The sequence below is a fragment of the Lonchura striata genome, chromosome 7, assembly GCF_050655825.1.
Source record: "Lonchura striata isolate lonStrDom1 chromosome 7, ASM5065582v1, whole genome shotgun sequence".
Classification (NCBI taxonomy): Eukaryota; Metazoa; Chordata; class Aves; order Passeriformes; family Estrildidae; genus Lonchura; species Lonchura striata.
Window position 1 is genome coordinate 4,995,043 of NC_140709.1, and position 21,854 is coordinate 5,016,896.

Sequence of the window (21,854 nt, forward strand, 5' to 3'; positions counted from 1 at the left end):
TCTGTTGGGAAATCTGCTTTTCTGGAAGATGAGAGAATGATGGTAAAATGCAGAGTCTCCCTGGAATTGCTGTGGCACAGGCACTAACTGAAGCTGGTGAAAACAAAGATGCAAAAGTGCTCAGAAAAAAATGAAATCTTAGCAGTAAATAGAGTTTTAGAAGTGGGATGAAATAGGTCTGAAGAAAAATAAAAAAGGGCTATTAATAGTGTGTGGTTGGTGGACTAAGAAGACTGAGCCACCATTGTGAATACACATCAAGAGGAAAATTGTATTTAGTTAACATTTAGATTTCTTTCTTCAGTTATAAAAGGACATTAATTGTATAATTCACAGTTCATGTTCAGAAAAGGAAGAGATTTGCTCTGAATTAAAAGTCATGCTATGAAACAGCCAGGCAGGAGCAGAATTGGCAGCTCTGCACAATAGGCCAAGCATGAATTCCATTATCCCCATGGCAGGGAAAGCAAAGCTCGCTGCACACTGCCCAAAACTGTGTAAAAGTCAAAGTGTGGAACAGGGAGGAGGATGTTCAGCACAGCAATTAGGCAGCAAGTAACATAACCCCCCAAAACAGGAGCCCAGTGATGAATAAAAAGCTGTGCCTGTCTTGAAATCCATCTTTTAAACCAGTTCAAATCCTGGCAGTGGATGTACAGAATTCTAATAATCTGATGAACTAAGTTTGAAGATGCAAAACTTAAACTTTGAATAATTTCTTGAGAACAATGGATTTTTGGGGACTCAGAATGCCTCAAGACTTTAAATAGCTTAAAAATGGGTTTCTGCTTTGAGGCACTTAAGTCTAGGGCTTTGCTCTTTTTCTCACAAACCATGGCAATTTCTCTAAAAGCTAAAGAACTAAAGAAGTTCACTTAGACCTCTGACTGAAAATCTTTCAGGTGATAGCTGGTTGTGTCTGCACACCAGTAAATACATAGGGAAACAGTGTGAGTACTGACAGGGTTTTGGGATTTTTATGGAGCTCTACAAATCTCCCTCTTGTTTATCTCCCAACATATAAAGGTGCCTTCATGGAAGTGAATAAATGATCCATTTATCTATTTGTAGACATATAAATACATTCATTGAATATATAGATATATCAGACCTTATTTTTTCAACTCATTTAAATTAGGAAAGAAACTTTTTTCCTACTCATCAATCAATGCCTCTCAGCAAGCTCTGTAGGACTTAAAAAAAAAAAAAAAGTGCACAAAAATGTTATAGCAGATGTAGATCTTGAGGAGGTTGGCTTTGTTTTTATATTTCCCCCCCCCCCCCCATTTGCTGCATGTGTCTGTTGCCTAATTTCTTGTCTCTTGGTGTCATCCCTCCCCACAGCAAGAGGGTTGGAATGAAATAATCCTTAGGGTCCCTTTCAACCCAAAATATTTTGTGATTTTTCTCTGTCTCTGATCCTGGGTTATGCTTGCAGTATTTCTTTGTCTATTCAGAGTTGTTCATACTAATACCATTTTTCATTTTATTTTCTCCTTGATGTCAGTGCTGACTGATGGATTCTGTAGCTGTTCTTCAGGCAGTGTGAAGGGGAGAAACTTTGTAAACTAATATTTACATGAGCCCCTGCCTGGGGCAAGGAGCCTCACAACTGTTGTTTTATGAAAGTAAGTGGGAAAAGCATTTATTTCTCTTTAACTGCAAAAGAAAGGCCTTGAAATGGATTTGGATACTGGCTCCTAGCCTGGGAGGGTCACTTGGTATTGCTCCTCTGACAAGAGATTATTACCTTGGAGCAAACCTGACACAGGCAAAGTTGAGGAATAAGATTCCAAGGAACAGATCTGAGAAGCAGGCAATAAATTTGCTAGGAAAAATGGGGCAAATTCTTTGATATTGTGATCTCAGCTTCAATACTTTCCTTTTAATGTATAAAATAAATGCACCAGGGTAAAGCCTGTGGCTGCCAGGCAAAGGCATGTGAACAGCAGAACACGAATCAGGACTAAAGAAATGCTTGAAAGTGGATTTTTTAAAAAATAAAAACTCAAAAAACAAAGACCGCCAGGAGGAGGCAGAGATAACAAAAATGGGAGAAAGTCCTCCAAACAGCATATTGATATATATATATATATATATATATATATATATATATATATAAAACTTTTTTTTTTCCCATGAAAGCATCCAAGGGACAATAGCAGAGAGAAAGGGAAACATCACCTTTTATGTATTTGTTGTAGTTAAGAGGTCCCGAGACAGAGACCATTCTTTATGGTGTAGACTTCTCCTTTTTAATCATCTCTAGCATGGGAAAAAAAGGGGGGAAAAAAAAGCATCTGTGAGAAAGGGCATGAATAAAAGATATATTTAAAATACTTCTCTCCAACTCTATTGTTTACTTAAACTCTTTATAACTGAGACATCTGGGTCAAAGATCAGGATGAAGAAATAAAGAAAAAATTCCTCCATACTTTTAAAATTGAAACAAATTTCAATGGCACTAGAATGAAACATCATTTTTGAACCAGCAAAAGGGGAATAAAATGTTATCCCAGCTACTGATCTCCTTAGAAGGACATCAGAAAAATCTCAGACAGAAGGGGTGCCTCCACCATCACTAATGACAGTAAAACCAACACAATTGATTTTGGTGTCTGGTTTTAGTCAGAGGACGAATGCAAGGTTCACTGTAGAGAGGCCCTGACATTTTTCCCTTTTTTTAAGCAAGAGTAGCAAGGTAAAAATGGATATTTGGGCACAACACTGGATCCTTAGAGGCTTTGTTCTTAAAAATGAGGTATTTTCCCAGAGCAAACCACTGCAGGGTGTTTGTGGAGCAATGGGAGAGGTCTGGAAAAGGAGACTGGGGCAAGGCACTGCTCCATCTTCAGCAAGAACAATAGGACAACTCTGCATTCCAGCCTCCTTAACCTGCCATAAAAAAACAAATATTCAGACTCCTCTTGCAGCAATAAAAGCCAGCATCGATGCAGATCCAGCCCTCAAAGCCCAGGTGATCCCAGCTGGAATTAATGATAAAGGGAAATTCATTATTTTGAAGTTAGTGTGTGGCAGCTGAGTTCTCATCTCTTCCCCGATGCTCCTGTGTGTTGTGCAAACACCTCCCTTTCCAACTCCTCAAGGTGCTTCTGCACAGCAAAGTGCTTTGAACTGAAAATTAATTTCACTCACTGAGTTTAGGAGACTTTCCCAGTCTTAGCACTGAATTTAGTTGTCCAAATTTGATCTAGTTTCACTCCACATGCTTTATGAGCTCTGGATCTACACTCAGAACTTTTTGAAGGTGTGAGAGGTAATAAAGCGATGAAAAATTAATTAATTAATATTTGAAAAATATATATATATTTTTTTAAGCAAAATATCTGTGGACAGCATTGACTTCTTTACTTAGGAAAGAAATAAAGAGGTTTGTGAGAAGCTGTATGTTAAAAAAATGTGAATGGGTGATAACTAAAATCACATCCTGCTGTTGTGGAAGGTGCCTAAGGTTGATAGGAGTTGAGCACGGATGAAAACTAAGCAGTGCTAGGAAAAGGAGCACAATTCTCTTACTTTTTAGGTTCTAGCCCTGAAGTATAGAGCACAAAGGCAAACTTTGTAGATTGATATGATAACATTGTCAGTGTAGCAGGCTCTAAACTGAATCCTTTAAATATATGTATCCTAAAAGTCCTTAGGAATGCATTCAGGTACAATATGAATATTACAGTCTTTTATTTCTGAGCTGCTTTCATCAGAATAAAGTGACTTTTGTGCTTCAGCAAATGCCAGAGCACTGCAGATAGATTCACTAACCACAAATGGAATTTCTTGAAATTATATTCACATAAGTGAGTTACTTCTCCTAGAACTTGTCTGTAAAGGGTGTAAATGGTCCTGGCAGCACTCAGACTCACCCATGTGTCTTCTGTAGTTATCAAATATAGAATTTCTGTCATTATTTAGTCAACCATTATAGACTTAAAAAAAATTATACCAATACCTCACCAATATCTGTTATGTACTGTCACTTTTCTGGAAAATTTCTGCTTTCTATTTCAAGTGAACAATAAATGTCCCTACTCTAAAGATACTTAAATTGCAGCACTTATTCCCAGCTGCACTGAGCCTGTCCATTTTTTTAGGCACTGCTGATTCTCAGCAAGAATTACTGAATACTGAGTCATTGGTAATATTTTGGAGCCATGTCTTAAATTTTTTGTAGGGCTTTTCTATATATAAAATAGAAAAATAATCAGTTTGATGTCATTCATGTCATCCCTTTCCTGGAACAGGAGGACTCATTACAAAGTTGGACTTGCAAACACCAAGTTGATATCAGAAATTTCCATACCAATATGGCCCAGGTCTGTTTGCTACAGGTAAATCAGTGGGAAGGTTAGCACCTCTCTAGTCAACACTTATATATTCAACAAAAATAGAAAAGATTATATTTATTTTTAACCATCATGCAATTAAAAGGATAATTATATGCTTTTTCTGTCTAAATCTGGGGTTTTTTTTAACAAATCTATATAAGAACATTTCTTATATTTGCTAAATACAGGCCCTGGAATATTTTTTTTTTTCCATATTGAACTTTAGGTGTTGAGTCACAGCGTGTCAGCACAAGACAGTAAAAAAAAGTTTTAGACAGAAACTCCACTTTCATTTTGACAAAGTAGCATGTTCTAAGGTTTAGAATATAATATATAAAACCAACATAATATATATCTTCTTTATAAACCATTTTGACACTTTCTTGGCTTTGATATTTGAAAACATTACAACTATTCACCTGAATATAGTTTTAAATCTTGAGTTTTGACAGCTAAAGCCCAATATTGTAGGAAATAGTCTTAACAGCAATCATCAGTCCAGCTCAGTACACTCTGTTGCAATTATCTGGAAATCTTTCTACCACCAGTCCTATTGTGAAAGAGAGGAAATACATTCCATAAAATGATTTTTATGCCTGTTAAAAATAGAAGCATATCTTCATTTTTATCTTCAACACACTAATTTTACCTCACAATTAGTTTATTACCATAAATTTCTAGTTCAGGTACATAAAATATTTGCTAAAAATAGTGTATATAGAACAAAAATGTTTTTTTCTTCTATGTCTATGTTTGGTAATTTTACTAAGTAATATAATTACCATTGTAATTACCATTTCATAGATTTATATGGAAGAGGTTTGATTTTATTTCATAATTTCATAACAAGTTTTGTTGCTTTTGTTTATTCTTGTTTGTTTGTTTTTTTTTTTTAATTGAGATTTAAGCAATACACAGGATTTTAATAAGGACGTGGATTAATTTAATTTTTTCTTAATAAACCAAAAGGATGTTTTCTCATCTTGGAGTATAATTTTTAAAGCTTTTTCTGTGACACACACATCTCTGCTAGACCTTGATGAGTACCAATAAAAGCTGGATTTCTTGGTAAACACTCTCTGAAGCTCCCCATGATGGAAGTGATTTCCTTAGTCAGAAATGAGGGATCTCATGGCTTAGCAGCACTATTTTTTGAAGAGAGAAGAGGAGAGAAGATTGAGATCACAGAATAGATTTTTGGCATTATAAGTTGTAGGAAAGATGGTGCCAGATATGGTAAAAGATGGAAAGCTGAATGTGGTCTTGGTTATTGCCTTCCAGCATTTTGGCAATTTTCATTCATTTCCCTCTGTCTCTGTCAAAGCCTCTGCACTTCTGGATTTCCTTTACTCTTGAGTCCTCTGAAGTGTGCAGCTCTTCTAGGACATGATGGAAAGCTTAAAATATCCTAGCAACAGTAAATATCTACAAACAGTAAATAAATAAACAAGCAGTGAATATCTACATGCTCAGCTCTGAGAAGCTGTTGGTGATGAGGGGGAAAATGTCTGGTGAGCAGAACTCAGCAGGCAAATAACACATTTAACCCTAATGCATTCTCTCTGTATTTCACTTGAAATTGCTCTTGCTTCTTCAGACTTAATGCCCCAGTCCTCTTCACTTGGTGAGGATTCTGCTGCAGCCAGGCATGGAGTCCTGGAAATTCCAATGTTCTGGACCATTCTGTTAGTGGTGCCATACCAATTTCTGTTTCAAACATGATCATGCAGAATTGAACAGCAGAAGACATTTTAAAGCTCAGACACACCCTGAGCTCTGCAGCTCTCTGAATTTTGCACCTGCAGAAAGCTCCAGGAGCTGCTGGGCAGGGGGATCAGGATCACATCTGGATGTGTTCCTGCTCCTGGCCTTGGTTCCAGCAGAATCTTCTTTCAGAGGGAATGCAGCTGGATGTGCTGGAGGTTTCCCCATGAATTTAATTAATAGTTGCTCAATAATGGGGGAAGATCTGCCTTGAAAGGGCTAAAAACCACCATAGCTGTGTCTGACACAGGCTCTTTGTCTGCTGTTAGCAGGAGGCACTTTGGGTTTTGTGTAGGGGAGCTGATACAGCCAGGACTGCATCACCTCCAATACTGCCTCTGCAGAATTATTCTAAGAGCACAAAAATGAGCAGGGAAGGCTGTTTGATTTTTTTGCTGGTAAACATGTGAAACTCTTTTTCTCTCTGAGTTGTAGTACCTATAACACTACAAAGCCTTTTAGAAGTCTCTAAGAATTATTAATGGAACATTTCCTGTGACCAGCACAGCATTCTGAGGTGTTGTTCTCCTATTTTCATCACTAAGGAAGGGAAAACACATGGACGTTGTGAGAGATGGAAATTTTACTGTGATATACACACCAACATATGTTATTTTTTTATTACAAATGAAAGAAATTCCAGGTCACTTTATAGTTATGGGCCAATACTCAATCAAATAGGACCCTCAGTGTCTGCACAACACAAAGTCCTGCCATTTTTCTCATTTTGATACACTGTAAACTCCAACAAAAATGATTAAATCTTATATAGTGTTTTATTTTGTACTTAGAGCAATTGAAATTTGTTCTCATCCTTTCAGTGCATGACTACATAAGAAAAAACAAGTAAGACACTAACATTAATTGGATGCAATTTATATGTCTGTGTACAAAAAAAATGAATACATTTATGATTGGAAACTGCCTAACTTGGTTTAAAAATGCATGAGAACTATTTCTAAGTTTTTGTGTTAAAGATGAATTAAATACATAAGATAATCTTTAAAATGAATAAGTAATACAGATTTTTTTTAAAGCTCAAATACTAAGACAGTGTTGGCCCTCAAAGCTAACTTTTCATGTGATTATAGAACACAACATTTTAATGGTAAATTTTTACCCCAAAGTCATAAATAAAGCATGCATGTTGATACTAACATCATCTACTGAAACGTCTGAAAGTATTACAAATGAGATGAAAACTTTGTGTTTTGCTATTTAAAGTTAGGAGTTAAATTATCAACGCATGTTCTAGTCCTGTCTTGTTTTTAAAAATGTGTTATGTTACAAATTTCATCCAACCATGTGAAATTTTGTGTAACTTAGGGCTTGAGAACTGTTTGTGTATTTGAATTCCAGTTCTGCTAATGGAAAAGTGAGCTTGGAAAATTCCTTCTCAGTCCATGGACATTTCTGAGGTTGTGTGGGAGTGAATAACTGTTCATAAGATTCAGGCTTTGGGTATCCATCAGAGAAACCCAAAGTGTGTTTGTATTGCTGTGATCCACTAAAATTCTTCTTATAAGGGGATCTTATTTGGATACAGTTTCTGAGTCTAATGAAGAACTGAGCTGGAACTTGATGGCAAGAGAGGAGTGATGTGTGTAAATGTGTCACGCACACATTTTACAATGTCAAATAGACTTTTTACAATGTCAAATAGACTTTTTACAATGTCAAATAGACTTTTTACAATGCCTGTTTGGGGTGCTGCAGAGCTTTGGGTGGCTGCTGCATCCAACTGTTCCATTGCATGACTGCACTGCTTTATAAAGAACATTTACAAGTGACATTTATACACTGTGGCTGTGTAACCATCTATAACATGAGGGTTGATGTGTTACAATCTTGCTGGTGTTGGGTATTTTAATTGTTTGGGTAATTAACACTTTAGTTCACCTCGTGCCATTTTCTCAGTGAGACCCCACTGCTGTGCCACACAGACATCAAGTCCTTACAGCAGCCTCGAGATGTGTGACACTAATTAAATCAAAATCTCCAAATTAAAAATAGGTCCCTTATAACTAATGAGGAGTGACCATCTACATGAGAATATATTCATTTTTTACTTCATTGATCATAAATTATTGCTGTGGTGTGTTGTAGTAAATCACCAAAAAATCCATTAGCAAAGCTTTTTTTCACTGCAAGTACAAAGAATATTAATTATTTTTGCTTCCTAAGAGCATTACTTTTTTTTTTTTTCTTTCTGCTCATCACTGACAAATGTTTGCAAAGCCATTCCTTAAAAATAGCCAGGGGATATAAATTAGCAATGACTTTGCTGATGTTGTTATATACAAGGACCTCCCTTTATATTCTGATACATACTACATGCAAGAGCTTAGTAAATGTGTGGATCAGGTTTTTAATTTTTGGGGTCTGCGGCAAAGAGCACAAATTCTCTCATCTCTGGGAAGTTTTATTGCTCAAGCTGAAGCTGTGGTCATTGAACAAGATATAAAATGCATTGATACATAACTGTATTATGTTGGACCATTGTGATGGAAGATTGTAATGGCAAGAATTGTTTTATTGTTGTTTTCAATCAAAAAAAGCTACTGCCACACTGAGCTTTGCAAGACTAGACGGAGATTTGATTTTTAAGAAAAATTCATGCTAGATGTGTTCTCTTGTCAGTTCTTCATTCTTGCTTCAAAGCCCCAGCCAGAATTCTCTACAGATAAATATCTTGATTAGTGTTTCCTGACTGCAAAGAGGGATTTTTTGATGGCTTGCGTGAGATAATCTTTTATCTTCCATACTGTCTAATATTGCAAGACTACATCTTTTCATTTACAGCAATTTGAAATGAAAATTCTAAGGTGAAAGGTGAAATTTAGGAATATTTAAGGCATATCAGAGGACTAAAAACTATTCAAGATGTGTTTCTTATATCTATATTCACAATTCCCACAATTCCAGGCTATTCTAGAATGGGGAATGGGAAAGGTGAGGTACCATATTAGTATGGTAGTGGGTCATATGTGCATATGAAGCAGTAGAGAGAAGGATTTGATTTAGAGCAAAATGGCAAAAATGAGGATATTTATTTTGACTTTAGTAAAGACTGAATTTTTTAACCTGTTCCATAGGAATGAAAACGTTGTTTTGAATAGAGGTGCAACCCTGCTGACAATAACAGTAGACATTCCAACCTCATCAATTCTCTAAATGTATAATTTTCACTGACATCAGAAAAAAATGCAAGTACAAACATATTTTGTACCTTAGGTGCTTGTCAGTTTCTCTGTAAAGTTAGTTGTTTGTGTCACTCTCTCTCCTGAACTTAATTTTCATTCTGGTACAGTGTTGCAGTGTTTGAGCACTATATGTTTATTAATTTATTTATTACATTGAGCTCCTCATATCAAGAGAATGAATACTAGAATTCCCCAGGCTACAATAGTCTTGGTTCCTCTCCTCTTCTCTTTGCCATCACTTGTTCTTTGTTTATTTCTGTAACCAGACAGGCTGCAGAGCAATGGGGTTGAGTGTTGTGGCCATGGATTTCACTGATCACTCTGAATGCTGTTTCAAAAACAAACAAAAAAAACAAACAAACAAAAAAAACCTGCAAAACAACCCCAAACCTGAAAAAACCCCATTTTGTTTCTAATATTTAATCCAGAAATGGTTACATTTAGAGAAAATGGTTCTGTGACAATGTTAGAAAATGTTACTTAGAAATGGTTCAGTGAAAAAATACCCCAGTCTTGTTGAAAGGTAGTAGGTTGGAATGGTTAGATGGAGGCTGGCTGAGGAGGTGATCTTTTCTCCCTTTGCTAGGTGAATTTTCTAGTTTGAGATAATTTGGGGATGCAAAACATTCAACATCATTTTGGAATAGGGATGGACTTCGCTGTTAATGAGCTGATTTTACTATCATCAGTCTGAATTCCTGCATGGCTTTCATAGCTTTAGTGGCAGCACTGAAGTTAGGTGGGAAGCACATTTAATTCAGGTCCCAATTCTGGTGGCTGCTCTTGGCTATGCTCTGCCTCCAGCCCCACTGCAGCCTGAGACTGCCAGAGGGATTTTTGGATAATGATTCAGCGCTGAGCTGTTGCAGAAGGGTTTCCTCCACTTCTTTTTTCCTCTCCATCAGCTTTTGTGCAACCCCCAGCTCAGCTTTCCCCCTGTCTCCAGTGGCCATCAGCTCCATTACAGGAGAAAGGATGAGTCCTGTGGCTCTGTTAATTATTTACATCTGTGCAGTGAAGATGAGCAAGTGTCTGACACACAGAAAGCAGTGGGCAGGAAACAGAGCCAGAGGGAAAATGTTTGCTGAAAATGCATCTCAAACAGAGCTGACAGAGCCCTTATTGTGCCACTGTGCAAACAGGTTTGAAATGAAGTGTTTTAAAAATCAAAGTTGCTGTGTAATATTAGATTTAGACTGTCTTGCTGTTTGCTTGTCTGGCGTGTTCAAATCCACACAGATGAGAAGGGGAGTGTAGAGCATTGCTCTAAAAGTGTGATGCTTGTAAAGCCAATATCTATATGCTGTGTGCTGCACCTGTGAGTTCATTTGTGCACAATTCTGGTGCTAAGGGTGCCACAGGAGTCCAGCAATGGGAGTTTTGTGAGCCACTGTGAGCCTTGTTAAGCTTTACAGCCAGATAACATCTTGAACTGTTTTGGCTGCTGTAATGCACAGAATTGGGAACCGTCCTTTGGAAGGGAAATTTAATGCAGATTTTTTAAATTTAATTTTTATTATTATGTGTTATTGACTGACCAAATTATATATCACAGAATCATTTAGGTCTGAAAAGCCTGCTAAGATTATTGAGTCCACCACCACTAGTGTTCACCACTAACTCATGCTTCCAAGGACCACATTGTCTTTTAAATATCTCGAGGGATGGTGACCCCACCACTGCCCTGGGCAACCTCAGTGCCTTTTGAGGCAGAAATTTTTCCCAATATCCAATCTAAACCTCCCTTTGTGCAAATTGACTCCATTTCCTATTGTCCTATTACTCTTTTGCTCCAGGCTGAGCCCTTTCCTATCTCACTCAGCCTCTCCAGGGGCTCCAGCCCCTTCCCAGCTCCGTTCCCTTCTCTGGCCACGCTCCAGCCCCTCAAAGTCAATTGTGGGTGAGGAGCACAAAACTGAGCACAGGATTCAAGGGGAGACTTAGGCTGATCAATGCAAGTCCTTGATGGGATTGGGAATGTTTGGCTGGGGTAGCTGCTCTGATGGGATTTGGGAATGTTTGGTGAGGTTAGCTGTTTTGGTTGGATTTGGGATGTTTGGCTGGGTTGGCTGTTTTGGTTAGATTTGGGATGTTTGGCTGGGATAGCTGTTCTGACTGGATTTGGGAATTTGTCTGGGTTAGCTGTTTTTCTGCTGCCTGTGCAGAGCAGAAGGAGCTGTTGACATCCCCAGGTAAAGAGCAGACACTTGTCACCAGGTGTGTGACAAGTGGAGCCAGCACAGATAACACTGGTCAGACTGTGGTGACTCAAAGGCATCTTCTGATTTCTGAAGTTCTTCATTTTCTCTTTTGTTTCTGTTTGTTTTGGTGTTGGTTTCTACAGTCTTAACTCCTCTCTTAGCTTTGGTCATGAGCCATGACTTTTGTGTGCTGGGGCTGCATTTGCTCACTTGCCAACTCACAAAGCCACTGGTTGCCACTGGTTTTATCATTTTTTTGAAGTGTTATTTTGGAGATAAAATGCTTTGTCTGTGAGGTCAGAGTTTACACTTCTGGTGCTGTTACAGCACAATACTCCTTCTTCCCTCTTCTTTTCAGTTATCCACATCCTGCTGTAGATGTTTATTATTCTCCTTCAATGGGCAGCTGAATACCTGATTTGATTGAAGGTGACTTCAAATTTATATTAATTATCAGTCTGCATGGTTGAATGAAGCATACAGATAAAAGTAACTATGGATAAGGGGTTACTTATGCAGCATAAATCCTTATTAAATATGAAATTCTTTCTTTGCATATATATAAGATGGCACAGAGTAAGGATTTTAAATGATTTTCATAAATTTATCCCAGTGTTTCAAAGTCTTGGTATTAGAAATGTGCCTCTAGTCTGTGTAAAAATTGACTTTATAAAGCAGTTGTCATACCATTAGATACCCTATGTGTTTAATTTACACTTACATGAACTTATAAATACAGAAATTAATACCTAGTATTTAACCTCTTGTGAGAGTTCAAATATTTAAGTTAAAAAAAGGAAAATAAAATCCAAAAAATAAAATAAGTTTTGTAAAAGATAAGCACTTTTGAAATTTCTGGTTTTTGATAATGAACTGGGTAGAAAATAAATCAAAAACTCCACCTGTGAGAAGACTACTCACAATTGAAATTGTATCAGATATTTTATGTTACTTTGGCTTCATGTTGCAGGTTGTTTTTTGCTGCCAAGAGTTGATTTTAAAGAATAAAGTTTTGAAATCAACTCTGCAGATTTAAATGGCATCTTCCACACTCTGAGCCACAGTAGAAATGGTTCACCAGCAGTGCTTTGGAAAAAAATAACAGAGAGGGAAAAATCCTCACAATTTTATATTTGTGTTTGACAAGCCACATACTCTTATCTACCATAGTGTTTTCATTTAAACCCATATTTATCCAGAGAGATCCCAAAATTTGTGTTGATTCTTCTTCTTTAAGATATAATTGAATTCAAAGGCCGTGGAATAAGGTTTTGTTAGGATAACCACTCACGTTGGAGAAGATTCTCTCCAACGAGACACTTAGGAGGACAGGAAGGGTGTGCAAGTTGCTGATGTACAACACCAGCAGGAACTTTGAAGATGTCCCAGTTTGGTATAATTAGTTCTCATGGCTGAGGACAGCCCAGGATTAGAGCTGCTCAAAAAATGCTGGTCTTGAGGTAAATTGGATGCAGTGATGTAAAGGATGAACCACCTTCGGCTGCCTTGTCTCTTGCTTAAAATTCCAACTTCTTGCTCAACTTGTTCAAGGAGAAAGCACTTAGTAAAAACATAGTTGAGAGAGACAAAGGTGAAAAAATAAGCACAGAAGTAGCAGCTTTGATGCTTTTTTTGGTAACAGTTGTCAAATAAAAGCATCACTAATTGAATCTCCAATAAATAGGTGTGTATGTTTTACTGTAATTCAATAACTTCCTGTGTACCTTGAATTTGTGTTGTGCACCCAAGTGCAGATGGAAATTTGCAAATACCCTTTGCAACCCCCCTAAACTTAGTATGTGAAGTTGTACCTTAATTTATGATAGATCAGAGAGAATGTTTCTCCAAGAGAATGTTTTCTTCAGAAGAAGGAAATGTATGTAATGAAATAATAAATAATAATTAATAATTTCATAATTCATTGATAATTTTTGCTAATTAACAATAGTATATATGGTAATAAAAATAGTGGAAGTAACCAGTTTGTATAGCCTTATTAGAGTATGTAGAGTAGCAGACTGAGGTGAGGTAGGCAGAGTTTTCATGAAGCCCAAATTCACAGATGCCCTATGATGAAATTCACAGATGTCCGTGGTGAAACGTCTCTGCTGGCTCTGGCAGAGGCCTTTAATAGCTTCTCGTGATGCTTCTTTAGTGCAAACCCAGAGTTTGTGATTGTCTCCTCTTGGAGGACATCACAAGGACTCCCTGACCTCTTCCCAACCCTCCTGAGCTGAGGGTCCCTTCCCTGAAGGGGCTGGAGCTGGATTCCCTGTGACCTGCACAGGTTTTGCCAAAACACCATCCAGCTTCCCTCCAGTGAGTGTGACCTGGTGTGACCACATCAGAAATGGCTTTCCTGGGTGATCTGACAGCCAGAGCAGTCTGGATCCAAAATTAATCTCTCTCCTGTTTCCAGCCTTCCTCTGGGCACAGGTTTTCTGGAGATGGAGGGAAAGCAGCAATAATCTGTGCACCTGGAATGGAATGTGCCTGGCCTTGGCACCCTCACCAATCCCGACCATCACCCCTGTCCCTAGGGAAGCACCCAGTGCCCAACCACCTCCCCTGGGGCTGGGACAGCCCTGCCTGCAGCCCTGGGGGCTCCCCCGTAGTCCTGGGGGGCTCCCCCGTGGCCCTGGCTCAGCTTCTGCAGCTCAGCTCTTTCCCCATTCCTCAGCCATCTGTTCCCAGACAATTACTCACAGAAACACTTGGATATTCTGCTGCCTGAGCAGACTCTCTTGAGCTGCTTGCATCTTCTTTGCCCTCCAAGCATCATCCCAGGATGAATGTTTGAAACATTGAGATGCTGTATTACCATAATTGCAGCCAGTAGTTTTGACTATTTTTTCCACCAACTGGCAAACCTAGGAATTATGATGTCTTTTGAAGGGAAGAAAAGACACCATCAGTCTTTTATATTCTCAGCATTCTTGCACTGATGTAAAATACACTGAGATTATTTTGAAGAAGAACACTTTTAAATTCCTTTTCCTGAAGTTCACTTGATAACACTGCCAGAAGTGGCTGTCTGTTAAGGGGAGAGTGAAGAGGTGTAAACAAGATAAAAAGCTACTCTTCTTTATTTGCATTAGACATTTCAGAAAGTGCAGCAGCTGGAAAGGATTCAGTGGGAGAAGCAAGTGCTTCTTCAAAGGCATCACAACATGCATCTTGATTTGCCTTTTTAATTTTTTTTTAGTTTTTTCAATAGAGGTCATAGAAATTGTGGGCAGGGAGGCCTGCTGTTCTATTCTACTGGTGTTGATGGTTGAAACTTATTACCGTTTAGATTTTTTTTTGCAGACAAAAGAAGTCACAAAGCTTCTATAAGACAGGACTTTTTGGGACTGAAGCTCATCTTCATTTTTAAGTCAAGTTGCCTTCCAAAGCATGATGCTTGTAACAAGTCAAAGTACAAATGAATTTATCACATGAATAAAGGAATCACTTCAAATCTTCTGCTTTCACAAGTGGCGCACAAAGTTTCTCTCAAAACCAAAACAAATTGAGTAAACTTCTTGGAGTGTTTTTCAGTGTCCCATCCTGTGTTCTCAATCAAAGAAATCTTCATTAGAAGGCCCCTCAATTAGTATTTTGAGTTAAAAAATATGTTTAGGATTGCATAATGTTTGTTTTCTGGAAGAATCTTGTATTTTAAAAGCAAGTAGCATCAAATCAAAAATGTGATAGACAGGAACGTGTCAGACTAGTCTATTAAAGGTTTAAATGTTAATCAGAGATTCCTTCTTTCACTCATTACATTTAGGATATACGTAAATATGTTTGTATAGCTTTGGTCAGATCCAAAATTTTCTGTTTGCTAAGGTGTGAAAACCCTCTAGTGATCTAAAGTTTATAATATTTCAAGTACCATGGTTGACATGCTTCACAGATCTAATTGTTTTTTCAAAGCATGTTCTCTGTATTAGAAGAAAAACCTTTTTCACTCCTCGCATTCTATCACAGATGCTCTAACACAAAGAATAAGCAAGTTACTACTGGCAAATCAGAGAATTAGTTTGCTTTATTTATGTGTCAGGTGCTTTCAAGTACTGATGCAGCTAAGGGGGGAATCAAATGAAACTTTGTGGTTTTATATGGCCTACCTGACCCTGAGCTTTGGGCTGCTTTATTTATGCTCTTCCTTGAAAGGTCTGCAGAGTCAAACCAGTCCTGGAGGGGCTGTAGGTACCATAGGTACCTGGGGTGCTTCATGGCATGAAGTGTCCTTCCTCCAGGGTCAAAAATGAGGAATAAAATGCCTAAAACCCAACTCTCTCGTTGTCTCTTTCTCTTTACCATAGTCAGCAAATCCTGACATCTAGGATAAATTTTGATGTTCTGTTGTTAAGTTCTTCATGTATTTTACTGAAAAATGCAGGGAATCTGTTTTCTTTGTGAAACATTTTAATCCCTCTATATTTGAATTGCATGTATTCAACCTGGAGCATGGTGAGGATAGTTTGTGTTTCATCCTGGGAGCACACAAATCCTTTGAGACAGGGTACATGCATCCCCACAAGCATTACCTTTCCACCCCTAGAGCCAGCATGTTGGGTCCCTGTAATCAGGAATTCCTCTAGGATGCCACTGGTGTCCCTCAGGGGTGCAGGGGTGGAGCTGGGAGGTCAGAGGAGGGAGCAGGGCACTTCATCCCTTTTTCCTGGGCACTGTTAGGGGCTCCTGCTTTGCTTGGGGAAGGAGAGCCCTGTGCTGTTGGGGGTTTTCTAATTGGGACAAATTTTATATCTTAATTTTTTTATTTAATGGTCTGTGCTGAGAGGCATCTCAGCACATTTGTTATAGAAGCTGTAGATTCCCCACAAATGATTTGTCCTGCTGACTGCAAGAGACAAGACTTGAGAAAGCTGAGATTTTCCAAGTTATTAATTAGAGAGCTTTCAGCTACTGCCAGTGATTTCTGTCCTTCCTCCTGGAGTTGGTGCCTTGAGGGAGGTGAAAGCACCTTGCACTTGAGCACTGTGCATCCAAGGATAGATTTCCCTAAAAGACTGTTAAAAGGTGCCAGAGCTCAGCACAAACCCAAGGCTCCAACACAAGAAATCCAGGAGGTTCAAGTTGTTTTCCCAAAAAATTTCCACCCCTTTGGTCTGTAAGAAGCTAATGACATACAATGCATAAATTATGGTTCAACCTCTAACTGAGCCAAACCCTTCGACCTCCAAATGTTCTTTGCTGTGTTAAAAATCTGTCTTTATAGTATGGGAAATTTATCAGTCAGAACCATTTCTAAGAGATAAACAAGAGTTATTCTCAAGAGTCCCTAAGCTCCCTCAAAACTCCCTGAACCAAACACTTCAGGGAAAAGGGGGCAGAGAGAACGATTGCAGCTGGGGTGGTATCCCAAAGGGAGCAATCACAGCATCATTATCCTCCTCCTTCCATGCTGGACTGTGCAGCTTCTGAGGCAGTCTCCTGGGTGAAGACACAGTTTCTCTCATCTAATGCAGCCACAAAGATGTGACATTTATATATATTTTCATAAATATCTACAGTTATCTGCATAGTACAACAGTGGAAGTAAATACTGGTACCTATTACTCTTAATATGACTCTTGATAGGATATTCACAGGCCAATTGAAAATCTTATGGTGCTTTTTAGTGTCTGCAAAGCTTGTTTTAGCAACTGCAAAACACCTGTATTTTGCGAAATAATCCTCTGAGCCACTGATTTGTAATTGCACAAATTATTTTTTTATGACTTTTTGTGTGATAACAAGGCCCTAAAATGTGCCAAATGAACAAATTCTTCAGAATGAACTCATACACAGAGCGTGGCCCCTGGCTTTAAAAAAGGAAACAAGGTGCAGAACTTTCTTTGCCTTGTGGTGGATGTAAAAACATGTGTATGAAATTTTCCATCTGTTCTTTAGGTCCTGAGGAATCAGATTTCAAGTGCAGCCTGAATTTCATCAGCTGCATTGGCACCAACAAATGCATCCACTTGTCCCAGCTCTGCAACGGGGTCTACGACTGCTCCGATGGCTACGACGAAGGAGTTCATTGCAGGGGTGAGTGAAAATTGCTTTAACCTCAAATCCTCCACTGCATTTTCCTTTTTGAGTTCAAAGAGAACCAGAATTTACTCCTTGGGAATACATACAGGTATATATGTGTGTGGGAATATATATAAATCATCAAAAGAGAGCTGATAGAAACGTATTTTAATGTGTTTCAAGTTAATTAAAAATATATATATATTGTGTGAACCAAATGCAAGTAAAAAAATACACAGAGGTTTTCAGACTTTTCCTACGTTAGTTACTATGATGGAAACTCTTCTGTCAAAAGAAGGATGAGGAAACTTTACTGAGGAAAAGTTGGGCAGCACAAACAATGTTTGACATGATGAATTTTCTTTTCCTTATAATTTCTGCTTAACAAAAAAAGAGAAATAAAACCACTGAAAAATATATTAAATTTGCTATAAGCATTGTTTTGCATGGAAGACTTTGTTTCAAGAGGGTTTTATGCAAATAATCTACTGTGTAATAATGTAGTCACCAAATTTTGACAATGAGAAATCTTAAATAGAAATTGGTGAAGGTCAAATATTTAATATCTTAGCTCAATTGAGATGACTTTTTGAGGTCTACACTGGGGATAGCTGTAGGGCCAAATCTTGGATTTCTTGAATCAGTTATTTTTAATAAGAAGATTTCCAGATGAATGATTGTTGATGATGTTCAACAGATTTCATCTTCTAAACCAGAAACTCAGAGACAGGTGCTGGGACTTCTGCTGCAATGCAAAATGACAATATGCAGCAAAAGATACAATTAATGGTAGAGTTCAGAAAGTTAAATTAGAATTTAAAATTTCATGTGGACATATTTTCAGAGCTGTCAGAGCGAAATCTAAGCCCACACCAAAAATAAGCCACATGGAAAAAAGAAATTAAAATTAGAAAAAAAAAATTGCCGTCTGGAATTAATCAGTACAATACTGCTGACTTCACAAAACTACAAATAGTTATTTTTATATAACCAGGTGAGGATACAGGCTGTCATAAAATATATGAAAATTCTTATTCACAGTGATAGGAATAATTTCTTTTCTTGAAGGCTCAACTGTTTTATAGTCCTTGTTCAGTGAGCATTACACAAAATCAAAATTTGTGTCAGCATATTTGGTTTAGCACTGGGCCCAGCATCCAAAGAAAACCCCAGAAGTTAAAGTGGGCAAAACACTTTTTGGCCTATACTGAAACTTTCTGAATTTGCAGGTGAGTTGCTTTTCAGAGAATATTATTGACTCATTAAGTTCTGTTTAAATTTACATTCCTGAATATTTCATGGTTTTCTGTAAATTACTCTGGATTAAAAGACAGAAGATTAAAAATCTCCAGTGCTGAATAATTATTATAACTGTCTTATATTTTTTATTGTATTTTAAGTCTTTAAACCACAAGATTAGTGACATCAGAAAAAAATATAGACTAAAAGTATAATCCTAGATAAGTGGCAATGAAATATGTTTGCTTTTCCTATTGTACACGTGTTCTGTATTTTGGAATGTGATAGCACATGAAATGCCCAATCTATATCCATGTCCTTTTAACTTATGCTCAAATACACTTTGTAAGGTTCATGTTGATTCCCACTCCTTTCTTTATTGTCATACATGAATATGAAAGCTTCCCAGTGGAAAAAATAATGTCTGCTTTAATAAATCACCATAGAATTTGGTAAAACATTCTAAATAAATATTTCTGCTTGACCACACAGAACACCTACATAATGAAGTGTCACAGTGCCTCCTCATTTAGGAAATGGTTAGCAACTCATTAATATTGATTTTTGTGGCATTTCCTTATTTTTACATTCTTATTAGGGGCAGAACTGAAAATATCAGTGGACACATTTCTGTCAACAGAGCCAAAGAATATAGAAAACCATAATTTTACATTATGATCCTGTAGTTTGTGACAAACAGCTGCAACTAAAGTGTCATTATGTTGCATTCCTGTATATCAAATATTTGGTATGAGGTCCTTATAGTTATTAGTTATAATTATTCTTTTTTTCTTTGTCTCTCTCTCTCTCTCTCTCTCTCTCTCTCTCTCTCTCTATATATATATATATATATATATATATATATATATATATATGTGTGTGTTTATCAGAAAAATGAGTCATTCCTCATTACTTTCTGAGTCTTGAACACACAGTCATATTTTGAACTAATTTACGTGGCCAAAAGTTGCAAAGTTACTTCAGAAATCCAGCCAAGCTATTAGCTTTTCATTTATGTTATGTGGTTCATTTATGTTACTCACAAGAGTGGCATTATCAATTGTGCTGTAATTAACAGTGGTCATGTGAAATTTGTGATCAAGGAAAGCAGCAGCAATTTTCAATATTGTAAGGAGCCCAGCTGGTCACAGAGCTGGGTTAAAATCATCTCTTGCTGGGGACACTGATAGTGCTGTGTAAATAAGTCACAGTCCAAGCACCAGGAAAATCATTTATGGTTTGAAATATGGGGGCATCACCAGGGCAAAGCTCATTTCAGGGCACAGGTAACTCCAAAGGGGTGAAATCACTAATAACTAATGGAGTATAAGCACCCAGTAAGTGGAATTATTCTAATTTCTTTCTCTAAATTTAACATTCTCACATTAATTCATTATTAATGATCTTTTAGAGTTGCATTCAGCCCTGCACCTTTCCCTGGCAAGGGAAAATATGGTCATTGCTCCAGTGTGAAATGGTAATGAATAGGAAATTTCAAGGAAATAGTAGTAAATACAATGACATTCCTGTATTATCATCTTTTATTTCAGGCACATATGCATTTTTGCAGGTGAATGTAATGCATAAATTCAGGAGAGGTTGTGGCAATATGAAATAAAAAATGTTTTATTATGCATGGTTGTTTCACATTATGTGTTCCAATGTCCTTCAGAGGAGAAAAGGGTGTATAATTCACTGGATTTGAACCTCAGAGCATATAATGGTGATAAAACATCTGTATTTGGTAATTTTGGATTCCTTTTCATTTTTTATCTAATTGAAGAATGCTTTAGAGAGGTTGAATAAGGGAGAAATCAAAATATATATTAACCTTTCCTATAAAGCTTATGCTGGGGCTGTTCAGCTTTCTAAAATTCCAACAATTGCAGCATGATCCAGCCCAGCTGAATGGGAAGTTCAAACCCATCAGCTCCTGGGAGAGTTGCTAAGGCTCAGATAAAATTTACCAGTGCCAAAACTAAAGCCAAGCTTGAGTAGTTCTAGCTGAAGACTGCTCCAGATCTGCTCTTGGCAATTGAACTTCTTTTTTTTTTGACACACCTCGTCAGGCTTCTTTGGAGAGCCAGGCCTTGATTTCAGCTGCATTTGCAGCCACTTTTACTGCTCAGCTGAGCAATGAGCTGAGAACTCTCCTGCCCCAGGGAGCTGCCAAATTATTGCAAACTGAACTTTTTAGTTCCAGGTCTTTCCTTCATAGGGTTCATCCCAGTATGGGGCTGGGGCTGGCTCTGCCTCATGTGGCTGCAGCTTGTCCCAGTCTGATTTTGAGGTCTTTTGAAGGCTAAAATACCTCTTCTTATTTGTTTTTATTTCCTCCTGAAAGTTTTAGGAATGACTCAGGCAAATATCTGTTATGGGGTAGTTACCTGGCCTTGAGTATGTAAAGCATTAAATATAATTATTAAGATAATTTCTAGAGAATTCCAGTCACAATCCCATGAATCTTAGTAAAGGTGGGGGTTATTTTATAGGGCTGCAGGAGATGTACAGTTTTATAAATCAGTGCTTTATATATCTGTATATCTATATATCAGTGCTGTATATGGCACGCAATTGAAAGTGGCATGCCAAAATTGTGTTGGTCTGAGTTAGTGCTATAGGAGACTAAAACTTGTACAGAATATGAAGATCTTCCTTTTTAATTAACTAACTTAAGTTATTATTTAGTAGCTCCTGGAATATCTATGCTAATATTTTAGCTTTTTAGCCAGAAAATGCTGAAAGAATACTACAAAAAATACCAGTGCAAATAGAATCCTTCCAAGTCTTCAGATTACTTAGATTTTTATTAACTGATCTGAACTGTAATCTCTGAAGTGTCTAATCAATAAAATATTCAAAGGCAGACTGTGGATCATTTAGTATTAAAAAACTGCAGAACACACATTGAGAAGTTTTGGCCAAAAGTTGTTCTGTTTTAGCAGCCTATAATCAGAGTATTATTTTTCTATTTAGTTTTTTTGAATGAATTGTTATCAGAAGATGAAGATAAATGCTGCTATTACTCAATCATGTTTTGTTCTGGTCTTTCTACAGCTGAAGTACTGGGAAATTTTAAA

General features: G+C 37.4%; 1 protein-coding gene across 2 annotated transcripts in view; it reads left to right on the forward strand.

The window, feature by feature from the left end:
- Nucleotides 1–21,854, forward strand: part of LRP1B (LDL receptor related protein 1B) — a 627,450-nt gene that overhangs the window by 241,589 nt on the left and 364,007 nt on the right. For both annotated transcript variants that reach the window (XM_077784902.2, XM_085584138.1), the window contains one exon: nucleotides 17,413–17,550. In XM_077784902.2, the coding sequence (XP_077641028.2) occupies nucleotides 17,413–17,550 (138 nt within the window). The remainder of the gene's footprint in view (nucleotides 1–17,412; nucleotides 17,551–21,854) is intronic.